This window comes from Mustela nigripes, chromosome 16 (genome assembly GCF_022355385.1).
Source record: "Mustela nigripes isolate SB6536 chromosome 16, MUSNIG.SB6536, whole genome shotgun sequence".
Classification (NCBI taxonomy): Eukaryota; Metazoa; Chordata; class Mammalia; order Carnivora; family Mustelidae; genus Mustela; species Mustela nigripes.
The window spans coordinates 1,828,517-1,842,454 of record NC_081572.1 but is presented as its reverse complement, the minus strand read 5'-3'; the positions used below and the strand labels follow the sequence as shown (position 1 = coordinate 1,842,454).

General features: G+C 57.9%; 1 protein-coding gene across 1 annotated transcript in view; it reads left to right on the top strand.

Moving 5' to 3' along the window:
• Nucleotides 1-13,938, top strand: part of RPTOR (regulatory associated protein of MTOR complex 1) — a 308,307-nt gene that overhangs the window by 118,230 nt on the left and 176,139 nt on the right. Inside the window, exon 4 of the mRNA XM_059380157.1 lies at nt 5,607-5,765. Within this exon, the coding sequence (XP_059236140.1) occupies nt 5,607-5,765 (159 nt within the window). The remainder of the gene's footprint in view (nt 1-5,606; nt 5,766-13,938) is intronic.

Genomic DNA, 13,938 nt, shown 5'->3' with positions numbered 1-13,938 from the left:
CATGCCCGGGAATTCAGGCCCCACACTTTTCCCGTGTGACTTCTGTGCAACCAGAGGTCAGGACTCGGGGAACTTCAGAGCGTCTGTCCTCACCAGCATGTTGTCTGGAAGGCGAGGCTGGTCCGTATGGAAGGATCCCGATCCTGTGTCATTCCCGCAGAGAAGTCGAGAAGCAGCCCCTGGGGGCCAGCAGGGCTGCGGGGAGCTGCGGCAGGAGGCGGGCGTTTGTGCAGGCTTGGGCAGGGAGACGGGGCTGCCCAGGGAGGGCAGCGTGTGGGCAGAGGTCCCAAGTCATGAAGGGCACGGCCTCACCAGACCTGCAGACAGCCCGCCGGGACGCGTGGGGGAGGGGCTGTGTGCCGTGCCCAGGCATGGCTGTGCTCCTGGGGGCAGTGGACGTCCCCACCAAGGATTTGCTCTTAGAAGGCAAATGGCCTGATTGTGTGCTTGGAAAAGAAGCTCTGCCAGCCTGGACAGACTTGGAGAGTGGCTAGTCTGGGGTCCCGAGGACCCTTGGGGGCTTTTGACCCCGGATACAGGAAGAGATGGGACAGCCGTGTGTGAGTGCCCGGCCACAGGCCCGGGGACCCCTGGCAAAGGCCCGAGAGACGGGGAGCAGAAGGACAGTGGGCTTGAGGTGTGTGGCCTGGGTGATTCAAAAAAGCGTGGATGCTGGGGATGCGGTAGGGAGCCCAGAGGGGTTGGCCAGGGTGGACCAAGAGAAGGAATCGCATCGTCGGTTTGTGCTCAAGGACGCTGCCCGGGGCGAGTGTGTCGCGTGGGAGAGGGGAGGCCGAGTCACAGCCATGCCTGAGGCTTGAGGGAAGAGGCTGGACCTGGAAGAGAGGGGAGAGGCCACCGGCTCAGCAGTCGGAGGGAGGAGGCAGGAGAGGAGAGCCAGGAGAAGGCAGGACGGGGACCGGCCCTCCAGAGAGCGGTGGGCCGCCTGGGTCATGGAGACCTGGTGGTGGCAGGAACCTCAGAGCGCTTGCCCGTGAAGACTTGGCGACCCTACAGGACAGTCTGGGAGCAACAGGGACATACCGGAATGGCTTGGAAAGGAGAGGTGCATGGCCTCATGCGTGTGGAGTGCCCTCAGCGTGCACACAGGCCTGCCCGTGCCGGGGGCTGTGCTGTTCTCACTCCGGCCCTCCGGCCGAGGGAGAGGAATGGGCTCCGCCAGTCAGCCACCCAGCCCTCCTTCTGTCCGGTCAGTATGTGACGTACATTTGCTCCCTTCCCTTACTCTTTGTCCCTTAGTCTCTGTCCCTGGAAGACCCCTCGTAGTCCCAAACCAGGAGCCTGGCAGGGGCACTGCTGCTTCTCCATCCCCTTGTCTCCAGGGAGCTGTCCTGAGCGGGGGAATGTCTTTTCGTGACTTTTCATCCATTGCAAACCTTGGAAGACATATACATTTGCCGGTGACAAAGGGAATCTCGTTCCTCCGGTCTCTGCCTGCAGACAGCGCTCCTTGTTTCCTGCACCAGACAGACAGCTTGTCCCGTGGGAGGGTCACCTGTCTGCCGGGCAGTCCCGCTCACAGGGAGGGGAGTGTCAGCTGCGTCTCACTGCACTGCCGGAGCTGGCTGCGTCTGCGGGCGCCCGCGTTTGCCCCGGTCTGGAGCGGCAGAAGGTCATCGGTAGAAGAAGAGCTTGCACACTCCGTCCCCAGCAGAGCCGAATGCACGGTGCAGAAACTCCAGTCCTCCGGCTCCCAGCTCCTTTCGAAGAAGCCCACTGGGCTTTGCACTCTCGAGCAGGAAGTCTGAACGGGTCACCTTTGGTTCCTGCACAGTTACTTACTGAGTGCCAGCTACGTTTCAGGCACTGCACTTACCCAAGGTGGCCGTAGTGACCAGGGAAATCACATCCCGGCCTTTTCAGGACACTAGTCAGGGCAGGAGAAAGGGCCGCCAGATGGGCAGTGGGCAGATGGAGTCAGGGGCCCTCAGTGCTGTAGCTGGGGGGCCAGACGTGCTCTGGGATCGTTTGGCATGGGGTACATGACGCAGGTTTCTGGGGCCGCCAGAAAATGAGTTCTGGAGAAGTGACAGTTAACCTGATATTTGAAGAAGGAAGTGGAAATGTCCAGGCAGGACTTGGAACTGGGGTTAGAGGACGAATAGGAAGAGGGTCTGGCAGAGGGCTAGAAGGTGGGGGGAGCGTAGACTTGGAAGATACTTCCTTGTGGTTGGAGCACAGACTCCCAGAAGTTATAGAGACAGGGTTCGATCGGGACTCATGGGCCACTCTAAAGAACTTGCCGTGGGTCAGTGGGAAGCCATCAAAGGGTTTTCAGCAAGTGAGACCTACTGAGTGCTGAGGAGTGGGCTTGGAAAGAGCAAAATAGTACCGACGGGTTACTTGGGAAGTTTGAGTCATCTAAGGAATGGATGATGGTGGTGGTGGTGGTGGTGAGATTGGTGGTGAGGATGGTGGTGGCGAGGATGGTGGTGGTGGTCGTGGCGACGGTGCTGGCACCTGCACTGGCCTGCCCTGCGTGGTGTTACTGGGAATGGAAAGGGCTTTTTGAGGGGTGGGGATGTAAAGTCCCCGAACTGCCAGGGTCTGGAGCTTTCCCTGCCGGGCTGCCGTCTAGGACAGGCATCCCTCGAGCAGACCTGACCTTTCTCTCTGCCACGCATTTCCCCGGAAGTCCTTCCTTCCTACTTGGGAAAGGGCAGAGAGTGAAACATTTTCAAGTCCCCAGACCAGGGGCAAAAGTGGCCCAAATTCGAACATTACATTTGTTCCTCCTAGATGGTCCTGAGAAAATCTCGGGGGCATTTCCTTTCTCCGGTCTGAGCTGAGGTATCGTCGTCGCTGAGGGCGGACGGACGGGTGGAGATGAGGTCATGGGCGCGGCCGGACGAGGCGGCAGTGGTCTTCACTGGACACCCCAAGGAGACACAGGCCTCTTTGCTGTGGGGTCTGCCAGGAGAGAAGACCCCGGAGCACCGCCCCGACTCCCTGTGCCCTGGGTGCGCTGGCGGCATCCGGGGCGGCCTCGCCTGACCATGAGCGGCCACTGCACTGTCCAGGCCCTGCACTCTGTCCTCGCACGAGGAGGAGCCTGAGAAGAATAGAGCTGCCCCGGGGACACAGAAGCTGGCTGTGGCCGCCCTGCTCAGGCCTCCTTAGTGTAGAAGGTTGCTGGATGTCAGCGACGGGCCGGCGGCCGTCACGAGGACAGGAGACACGGGCCACACGTTCCTTCATCCAGCCAGGGGCAGCCTTGGTCTCCCCCCGTTGCCTCCTGCACAGGATCCACACGTGCCTGAAGCACGTTGTGAGGTCTGGACTTGGAGCCGGAATCCCGACCACCACAAGCCATGTTTGCGAGCCTGTGGTGTCTTTGCTTATGTCGCTCACACGGTCTTGGGTCCCGCAAGGGCCTCGGTGCTTCCTCTGCCGTTTGCGCCCCTCGGACCGCGGGGCTGAGACCCAGGCGTTGTAGTTTCAAAACCAAACCGAACACGGTGTGGTGACATTTAATTTAGTGCTTCTCATTCCAAAGCCCTTAAAAATATTAATTAATTCCCATAAAACCCCAGGAGGCATATTATTCCTATCCGTAGCACCTTTCGTGCTACTCCGTAATGGTCCTTTTGGTGCAGTAGGTGGCAAAGTGAGGCTAAATCATTTTTCTGCAGCCCCACGGGAGAAGACCTTGGTGGAGGCCAGGTCAGCAGTAATGAATCTGGTTTTATGGCTGTCTCTGAGGAATGTCAACCCCGTGGCCTTGCATGTGATTTGGGGGAACCAGCACCCCCCTTCAGACTGATCTCTGGGGGAGGCGGACCGTCCTTCCCCGGAGCTGGGACTTCGCAAACCTCAGGTCATTTGCCGCAGGAAGGAGGCCAAGCTGAGGAGAGCCGGGAGCGAGCAGTGGGGCAGGGGGGCACTTGGCATGTCCCCTTGAAACATGCCCAGCGACCTGGGGCCGTGACGTGAGCGCAGGCCCATGGAGCGGACGGCCTCCTGCTGCCGGCGGATGGCGTGGCCTGTGGGGATTTCAGGGCACCTTGCCTGGGAGTGGCTCGTGCCTGCCGTAGGTTGGGGTTCTGTATTGGAGGAGCAGCAAAGCCACTGGCAAAGGAGGCTCCGGTGCGTGGGGTTGAGTGTGGGGTCTTCCCCTCCAACCCACTCGCTGACTTCACGGCGTGCTTGTGCGGTGCGGTTTGGGGGGCCCGTGTCTGAGTCGTCTCAGCAAGGTGTGCCCTGTCGGCCCCGGAGCTGGAGTTCTCTGGTCAGCCACCTTCGCCTCGTCTCCTGGCGTCAACCGAAACTGAGCTGTTTGGGGGGTCAGGACTCCGTGCCCGGCTCGGTCTCGCGCAGAGCACAGACCCGCGGTTTGTCGGGGAGGAGTCCGGAGTGCGAGCCTGCGTTGTTTTTGTCACTGTCTACTCTGTAGGATTCCAGAACACGCAAGTGTCCGCCACCCAGACCCGGCGATGCCCTTGGGCGCGCCTTCCCACGCCGTGCTGGGGGCCACGCACATCATTGAAGCGTCAGGTCGGATGCATCCTTTTCCTCTTCTTGTCACTGAGTGTTGTCGTCGGTCACTCGGCAGCTGTGTGCTGGCGACGGGGCGCGTTGTGAGGCCGTGGGAAGGATGCGGGCACAGAGCCAGCGCTGGGGGCGCACCTGAGCCTGCCTCGGTGCTCGTGGTGTCTGTGGCCCCGCCACAGTCACACGCGGACATGTAATGACGGCTGCATGTCAGGGAGAGAAAAGATGGTCCGTCCTGCCCGGGGGTCTGGGAGGGGTCACGCACCAGGGCCGGGGCCTCCACGACACGGGGTTGAGCCCCTGCTTTGACCCGGACCGTCTCCCCGCCAGTCGGCCCTTCGGAGCCCCCATGTGGGGACCCACAGCCTGCATCAGCGTCAGGTGAACGCACACTGCTGCGCCCATGGGTGGGGAGCTTGGCACCTCACATCCGTGTGAGCGTCCTCTCGGGCCTCCGGGGCGGCCCCCTTGTTTTATGGGCAGCGTTCTGGCCTGTTAGGGGGAGACGCGGGGAGGGAAGAGCCCGCCCCCTCACCGCGTGTCGGTCACGTGCATGTGCTGTTGACGCGGAGTTGATTTCAGGTCCTGCTCATCCCGCGAATTCCTGCCGTTCGTCCGCGCGGGTGCGGCTGGAGCCGGCAGGGGCTCGGCAGGGGCTCGGCAGGGCCAGCGTGGCCCGGAGGAGGGGCAGGCAGCTTCCCTCCTCCGGCCGGCGCTTTCTCTTGGCGCTGCTGTGCCGCGTCGGCCCGTGGCCTCCTGCACTTTACCGAAGTTTGCCTCTCCCCTTCCAGAGGATTTCCCTCCGGAGGCTTCGGTGTCTCCAAGAGACGCGGGTGCTGTCACAGTGGCTCGGTGTGGCCGCGCGGCCCTCACTCATCTCACGCACTCGTCACGCGCCTCCCCGGGTGGCTTGCTAGCTGGACGAAGCCCCACAGCCCCTGAGGGAGGCGTCACCCCAGGCTTACAGGTGGAGCAGCTCGGGGTCACTTGTCCAGGGTCCCATAGCTGCTCAGCGCAAACTCAGGGTGGGGACGGGGCATGTACCCACGCATCCCTGACTCCACGGTGAGTTCTTTCATCTTCTCCCGCGACAGGCCCGGTACAAGCAGAGCCTCGACCCGACCGTGGACGAAGTGAAGAAGCTGTGCACGTCCTTACGCCGAAACGCCAAGGAGGAGCGGGTCCTCTTCCACTACAACGGCCACGGGGTGCCCAGGCCCACTGTGAACGGGGAGATCTGGGTCTTCAACAAGGTAGGAGCCCCTCAGAGGTCCGTGGGAGCCCCGCCCCTTTCTCCTGCCGCCCAGCTGCGTGTAGGTGTTGGTGGTCGGCTGCAGCTCCGCTGCTGGTCACTCCGCATCCACGGACCCAGACGCAGCGAGGTCCGGCCGGGCTGCGTGGTGGGGAGTTGTGGGGTCAGCTCCGTCTCAGCTGTCAGGGCTGGGACAGGCACGAGGTGCGTGGCCACGGAGCGGTCGTCTGGAGGCCGTGGCGTGGTGCCCACGGTGCCCTCTTCCCGCAGCAGGCACGACCTACTTGTGCGTCTGCCGTGTGCGTCACACGGTGACCAGGTTTCTCAGTTCGGTGAGTGTTCCTCTGAGAATCAGAGGTTTCCTTAGGGAAGAAAATGGTGCGGATTCCAAGGAGCTCACACCAGGCCACCTGCAGACATGGCTTCGGCTCCACGCTCCCCTCGGCCAGGTGGGTGGCCTCCTGCGGCTCCTTAACCAACCATGGGGGGGCGAATGTGAGGGCGACACCCTCCACCATTTTCCTGGCCGGGAGTGGCATGTCTCCCCCGCCCCGGCCCATGGGGCCACGTGCTCTCCTTGCACACGGTGTGCAAGGCAGTATCTGGAGGCGTGCCGTGTTGGGCACCACAGGGCTTTGGAGCCCCTGTGCCCCTCTGCAGCGCAGGCTCCCTCCTGCCCGCTGGGTTCACTGGCTCAGTGGATCTCGGGTCTTCATTACCTTGCCTGCCTTTGAGCAGCCGCCCTTCCTGTGGCCATCCGGGCGCGTGGGGTCTGGGTGTCTGCGGGCTCTTGGGATGGGGATCCTTCGGAGCCTGCTCCCGCCCGGGTTATGCTCTGAGCATCTGTCCCTGCTGCTCCGGTGCCTGTGCCCATCACTCAGGCCCGCTGGGGGGACATCTCGGGACCTGTTCAGTGCCTTCTGTATAGGCAGACATCTCCATGGTTCCCGTGGTTTTCCTAAACTGCCCACCTTCCTGCCCAGCACTGTGGTCAGGACTTGGTTTTTCTGCCCAGTGTGGGGGTAATGAGGGTCTCCCCAGGGGCCATGTCACTGAGCGCCTTCTGACCACTGGTCGGCCGTGGAGCTTCCCCTTCTCGAAGTGCACACTCCTCTCCATTTTCCCCTTGGGTTAGTGTGTCATCTTCTTATTGATTTGGAAGAAATCTTCATATCCTGGACAGCGGCCCTTTATCATTTTTATGAATTGTGAGTGTCCTCTCTGAACGTACGGCTTGGTGTGTTGGTTTGCTTCTGCCTCTTAATAGCGTCCCCTCGTAGTGGTTCCTCTGTCGTCGCGCGGTCATCGTGGTCCGTCTCCCTTTATGGTGTGGACATTCCGTGTCCTTGCGACGTCCTACCTCGTGCCAGGGTCGCAGAAGTGCCCCTGATGCTCTTCCAGAAGGCTTGTATTCTTGTCCGTTGCATTTAGGTCCCTAATCTGCCTGAAACAGGTTTCGTACGTACTTTTAGGCGGGAGTTTATACTCTCTTTTTTGCCCCCCCCGCAATGGATACCTCTTAGTTCCATTATTATTTAATGCCAACTTTGAACAAAATCACGTTTCCACAGTGTGTGGGCACGTTCTGAGAGCTGTGCTCCATGGGTCTGCCTCTGTGCCAGGAAACTCTTCACGAGGCGGGTTCCCAGTGCTTCTGGTGTTTAGGGAGCAGACACCCCCCCCCCCCCCCCCCCCCCCCCCATCCGTTGTGTCTCCCCCCCCCCCCCCCCCCCCCCCCGCCGCGTTCTTCTTCAGTTCTTCTCGGCTGTCCTGCGCCTTACGTATTCCTTTAAACTAGTGCGTTAACTTGTCCATCAGTTGATTAGTGGTCGGGGAGACCCAGAGTCTTCGTGACGAGTCTGCCGAGGTTTGCTCTCCTTCTCCTTCTTCTTTTTTTTAAGATTTTATTAATTTATTTGACAGAGATCACTGGCAGAGAGGCAGGCGGCGGGGAGGAAACAGGCTCCCTGCTGAGCAGAGAGCCTGAAGTGGGGCTCGATCCCGGGACCCCGAGATCATGACCTGAGCCGAAGGCAGAGGCTTAACCCACTGAGCCACCCAGGCACTCCCAAACTATGTTCTTCTTAAGTATCAGTAGTATTTCACAAAATAATTGTGATAATAATTTCACAAAAGTTTTCATCATTTGTTAGATATATTCCTGGCTGCTTTATATTTTTGATGTTATAAATGTTTACTATAAAATTATATTTTTTAAGTTTTTACCAGGGTGTATGGAAAGGCAGTTGATTTTTGTACATTTATTTTATGTTTATCAATTTTCTGTTTTCTTACCGTTTCTCATAATTTATCTACACACACTTTTCTCTTGTTTTAATAGACTCTTTGCTGGGTAGAAAATAGATTGTTCAGGAAGTTGAACGTTGGTTCACACAGATGCGTGGTGTCACGCGTCAACCATTACCGTGTTGTGCAGGACAGTTGGACGGCCCCCGCCCCCCAGCAGCATCTGTGGACACTCGCCGTCGTCCGCTTTCGAGAGTGCGGGTATCTGGGATCATGGTCTCTGGCGTTCTCAGATCGGCTCTCTCCAGCTGGGGATATGCATCTCCGTTTCTCTCACGTGTTCTTGTGTCTTGATGGCTCACTTCTTTTTACCCTGAGTGACGCATCACTGTCTGGATGGACCCCGATTGAAGGACGTCTTGGTTGCTTCTGGGTTAGTTGGCTCTTGTGAATGCAGGTTTTTGGTTAGACAAGGTTTTTTACTAATTTGGGTCCATACCTCCGAGCGCGTTGCTAGATCCGAAAGTATGTTCAGCTTTCTAAGCCACCTCCAAGCTGTCCTCTGAAGGGGCTGCGTCAGTTGGCCTCCCGGCAGCAGGGACGAGAGTGCCTGGTGTCCCCCGTCCCACTGAGCACGTGCAGTTGCCAGTGTCTGGGAGTTTAGCTCTTCTCGTTAGGCACACGGTGGTGTCTCATTGTGGTTTGAATTTGCAGTTCCTTAATGACATGTAATGTGGAGTGTCTTCACCTGCTCCCTGGTCATCTGTGTATCTTCTGCGGTGGGGTGTCCGTATCTTTGCCCACTCATTTTTTCAAGTGCTTTCCAGGCGTGGCATGCAGCCCAGTGGGGCCCGAGTTCACGACCCAAGATCAAGACCTGACAAGACCCTGAGTCCGGTGCTTGGCCACCTGACGCCCCTGTTTTGCCCACTTTTAAATAGGGTTGTTTTCTTGCTCACTTTGAAGATTCTTTGTGTATTTTGGACGTGAGTGCTTTATCAGGTGTTTGTTCTGTAAATTCTCCCTCCCGGTCCGCGACTCGTGCTTTTGCTCGCCCAACAAGGCACATCGACTTTTTGGTGGCTTCAGACCGGCTATTCTCTAGAATGTTTTGTCCGACGGGACTGAGAGTCTGACTCCACTTCCTGCCACCCACAGGGACGCGTTGTACATATGGAGACGAAGGTGTGTCTCACAGGTACTAGTGGTCAGAGGGCCAGCCTGGCCCCGTTGGCAGTCAGAGAACGGACTTGGAGACCGTGTGTTGCCAGAGGAGGAGCAGGACGTCTCATGACGACCCGCGGTCGGGTGAGCCGCCCCGAGTGCGTGTGTACCTGACGGGAACGCTCCGTGCACAGAGCTAGCCTGCCGGCCCCAGAGAGAGCCGCGCATCCACAGTCCTCGTCAGAGCTTGGAAGAACCGTCTGTCAGTCATTGCGGGTCAGAATGGAAGCTAAAGTGGGCAATCAAAAACTTTGTCACAGAGAAAACTCCAGACATAGTATGTGTTTTCTAGTTAAAAAGGAATCCATTACCACCACGAAAGCCTGGAACGCCACCGTCGGCCACTTTGCGCAGCGGACACCAGCCTCTGCTGACACGGCAGACCGTGCGCCCTCTCAGGCGTGGCTGGTGGGTTCCCCAGAGGGCCACGCGTGGGTCCCCCATGTGTCCGTGAGGCCTGGGGGATCAGCCTCCTGCAGCGCATACCCTCTGAGCACAGAAGCTGGAATTGCAAGGTATCTGGAAAATCCTCAACTATTTGCACAGTGAGTAACACGTGTGTCAAGAAAGATACCACAAAGGAAATAAAGATAATTGAGACTGAACAGTGGGACTGGGGCTCACCAGATTTGCAGGATCGGTTAGCTTAAATCTTTATGCAGAAAGGCAGGAAGGTTTGAAATTGGAATCGCGGTTTCTGCCTTAAGAAACTAGAAAACGATCAGCCCCCTAAGCTCAAAGCCAGTAGAACGAGAGACCATCAAAGAGCAGCGAGGAGCAAAGTGGAGGCGGCCGTGGGGAGGGCCGACCGCTCACGTCGTTCTTCGGAAGGACGAGTCTCTAGCTGGACGGATGGAAGAGGAAAGAGAAGACAGGACACTCGTGAGGAAAGCAAGGAACCGACACCGCCCCGAGCCCCGTGTACTAGAGGAGGGGGCAGTTGATGTTGTATACCAGTATGTTTAACAACCTAGATTAGATGGGAAATGCCTGAAAACACACAACTTACCCAGAGTGACCCAGAATGAAACAGAAAACCCAAGGAGCCCTGAATCCATCAGAGACCGAATTTGTGGTTGAAAGTCTTACAGTCGACTGGTGGACGAGCGCGTGTTTTCCTTTGAAAATTATCGTACAGCAAACTGTTTCCTGATCAGTGTGTGTAAACTGTTACATCATTAAGGGAAAAAAGGCATCTGGGGGGTGTTCCTCCTAAAGCAGGAGGCGCACAGGCCGCGGGAAGTGAGGCACGAGGCCCCGAGTTTGTCCTCTACCCTCGCCGGCCGGCCCAGGCCCTGCAGGAGCGCCCCCCCCCCCCCCAGCCGCCGCGGAGGGACCGGATGTGTGTGCAACTGCCCGCCCCGCCCTCCCCCGGCCCTGCCGGGCTGATGCACGTGAGGTTGAGAACTTCTGCTCTATAAATCCGGTTCTCAAATAGGATAAGACTTCCCAGGAACGGGTTAGGGTTTTATCTCTGAGCATCAGGGGAATCCTATTTTTTTTTTGAACGTTGAAGCTCTCACAAAGAAATAGTCCCGAGTTCTCCAGCACTTCTCCTAAGGAGAGCGGATCTGCACCCACCGTCTTCAGTGGTCGCAGACAAACATCAAGTCCTAGAAATCCTCAGAAAAGTCAGGTCTACAATAAAATTAACAGCTGTTTTTCCCTTGGAGCCCACGGCACTCTCCGGACGGGTACAGTAGTTACGAGAAATGATTCGGTAGGATTTGGCACCACCGCGGCTCTAGAATGACAAGTGTGCGAGTTTGATAGCGGAGCACGGAGGAGCCTCCGCCTTCCACGGCCTCGAGGACGCGCTGGGCACGGAGCGGAAGGGGCGAGCCCGCCACCCCCGGTAGAGCACAGCTTTCAAAACCAGTATGTGCTGTTGCTTAGTGATACCTGTTTAGAAGTACTGACGGAGCACCCGGTTATTTGACTGTGACAAAGGAGAGGCAGACGGAGGGTCCGCGAAGCCAGTGGGCCTCCAGCCGGGAGGGTTTTGAGGGACGGAGAGTTTGCTTGGGGCTCCCGCTCCCGAGTCGCTGGCGGCCGTGCTTGGACCCGGAGCCGGGCTCTTCCACACCTGACATTCTGGGCCGTCCCCTCCCACGGGGGTTCCTGCGTTCGGAGGACGCCCTGTGGAAGGAAAATGCATCTTCTGCGTCTTCCTGCGGACCTCTCTGCAGGCGGGGCTGCGGGGCCACCCGCAGGGTCAGAAGGAGGCTCGCCGCCCCTGGAGGGGGTCCCTCCAGGAAAGCCGTCAGGAGGAGGCGCGTCACTGTGGCTGAGAGCTCTGACTCACCCCTGGACGTTTTTGGCCAAAGATGCACCCAGAGTCTTCTCAGAAATGGGGAGGTGCTTCCCCCGAGGTGCACGGCTTCCCCCGGGAGCCCAGGGCCGCTCTCACCGCCTCCTGTCCCAGCGCCGCCCCTGCTTGGCTCAGCCCGGAGGACAGTCGGGCGAAGCGGGGGACCCTTCTTTTTCGTGTTTAATATAACCTGGCAGATGAAGTGGATTGTGATGAATAAATTACCTAAACCCATTTCAGTGTCTTTGTTTGAAATGAAAACTTGGCCTTGAGTATGTTTTTCAAGAGAAGGGAGAGATGCGTTCTCCGAACGGGGAGCTCTGGCGGGGGAGAGACCAGACGTCTGCCTGGCGGGCCCGGGGGTGTCCGGCGGCCTCCCGCACGGAGGAGGCCCTGCGCCCCTCCAGCCTGGACAGCTGGTTCCGCTGAGGTGACGTGGGCCGGGAGGAACAGCTGTGCTGTTGATTAGTAGTTCGACGCTTCTCCCTTCAGCACCGTTTCTGTGACAGACACTTCCCAGGTCCCCGTCGCGTGCGGAGCAAAGCTCGGGGACGCGTGCTCCCACACAGAGCCCTTTCCTCCCCGCTCCCCGCCCCCATGATATCGTCGTCTGGGCAGTGTTCTAAGACTTGCCCTTTTTAAATCATCATACGGCTTGAATATCTTTCTGCCTCAATCCACAGCAGTGAGCCCAGTCTTTTCAGGGCTGCGTGGTGTCCCGGGTATGGATGTGTGGACATTCCTCTGCTTGATGGTCCTTCGCGTGGCACGTGCGAGGATGCGGGGTGGGCTGTGCTGGTCCACGGAGGTCGTTGGGGCTCGCTGGGGCCTCCTCGGGATGTGGGGCCCAGGCCTCTTCCACCTGAACGTCCCCTTCTGTCCCTCTGCTCTTGTCCTCTGCGTGGTTGGAGCTGTGTCACCCTGTCTGCATTCCCGCAGGGGGGTGGCCCTGATGACTCGCACACATTGCTTCCGATCGCGTCCCGCTGGCTGGAGTTCGCGAGGTCAGACTGAGCTGCGGAGGGAGCTGGGAAGCGCGCCCAGCAGGGACGTGCACTGGTGGGGCAGGGGAGGAGACACAGATCCGACTCGCCGTCCCTTCCGCGGTGGCATTTTGATGGCTGACAGGGTTTTACAGCAGGAGTATCGTTCGACCGTGTACTTTTCCGTGTGCAGAGGCAAGTATTAATGTAGGATGGACACCTAGGAGTCAAAGGGATGTGCATGTACCACTGGTACGTATTCCCAGATGGCCTTCCAGAAGAGCTTCCTGGGTCGTCTGGGGGCTCAGTCGGCTGTCTGTCCAGCTCTTGATTTCGGCTCAAGTCGTGATCTCCAGATCATGAGATCGAGCCCCTTGTTGGGTTCCATGTTCGGTGCTCAGCAGGGAGCGGCTTGAGACTCTCTGCCCCCCCCCCCCCCCCCCCCCCCAACACGCTGTCTTTCTAAAAAAATAATAATACTAAAAATGGAAAAGCTTCTGTATTCACACACTTGCCAGCGACACACGGGTGCCCTGTCGGACGCTTCCTGCTCTATCTCCTGGACGTCTTTCTGCTTCCCAGGGTGAGGACGGACGCGTGTGCAGATCGCTGGTTCGACTGGAACGTGTGTTCCCACGACCATCGAGAGCGCGCAGCTCTCACAGCCCTTCCTCCGCTGCGGGTGCGGCTGCCGGTGTGTGTGGTTCTCACCGCCATGGGTCTGGGCAGAAGCTCCCGCACCCATGGACACCGGGAAGATCCCGTCAGTGGGTTGTACTCTCTTTGCTCTTGAATTGCTTGTCGTTGGTGTGCGTTTTTTCAGAATTACATGATTATTATGTTATTTTATTTCTCTTCAAGACTTCTGAGTTTTGTAGGAGGACTTTCTTGAACCAAAATAAATAAAAATCTTTTATTCTGTTTTTTTTTTTAAGATTTTATTTATTTATTTGACAGAGAGAGATCACAAGTAGGCAGAGAGAGAGAGAGGAGAAAGCAGGATCCCCGCTGAGCAGAGAGCCCGATGTGGGGCTCAGTCCCAGGACCCTGAGATCATGACCTGAGCCGAAGGCAGCGGCTTAACCCACTGAGCCACCCAGGCGCCCCATCTTTTATTCTGTTTTTATATTTAGTTTTAAAATCTATCCTGGATTTTTGGCCCGTGGAGCCTCAGCAATATTGAATGGCTGGTGAGGTCCTGTGGTGTCACTTCCTGAACTCGTCTTCCTTCACGGAGCTGAAGTGCTGCCCTCGTTGGAATTATGCGTGAGGGTCTATTTCTGGGTGTTCTCTTCTGTTGATTTGTTTTTCTCGCCCTCCCTGATACCGTCCCGTAGTTACCACGGATTTACAGCGTATTTAATATCTTGTGCGGGTTCCTGCTCATTTTTCTTTATTTGAAAATGGTG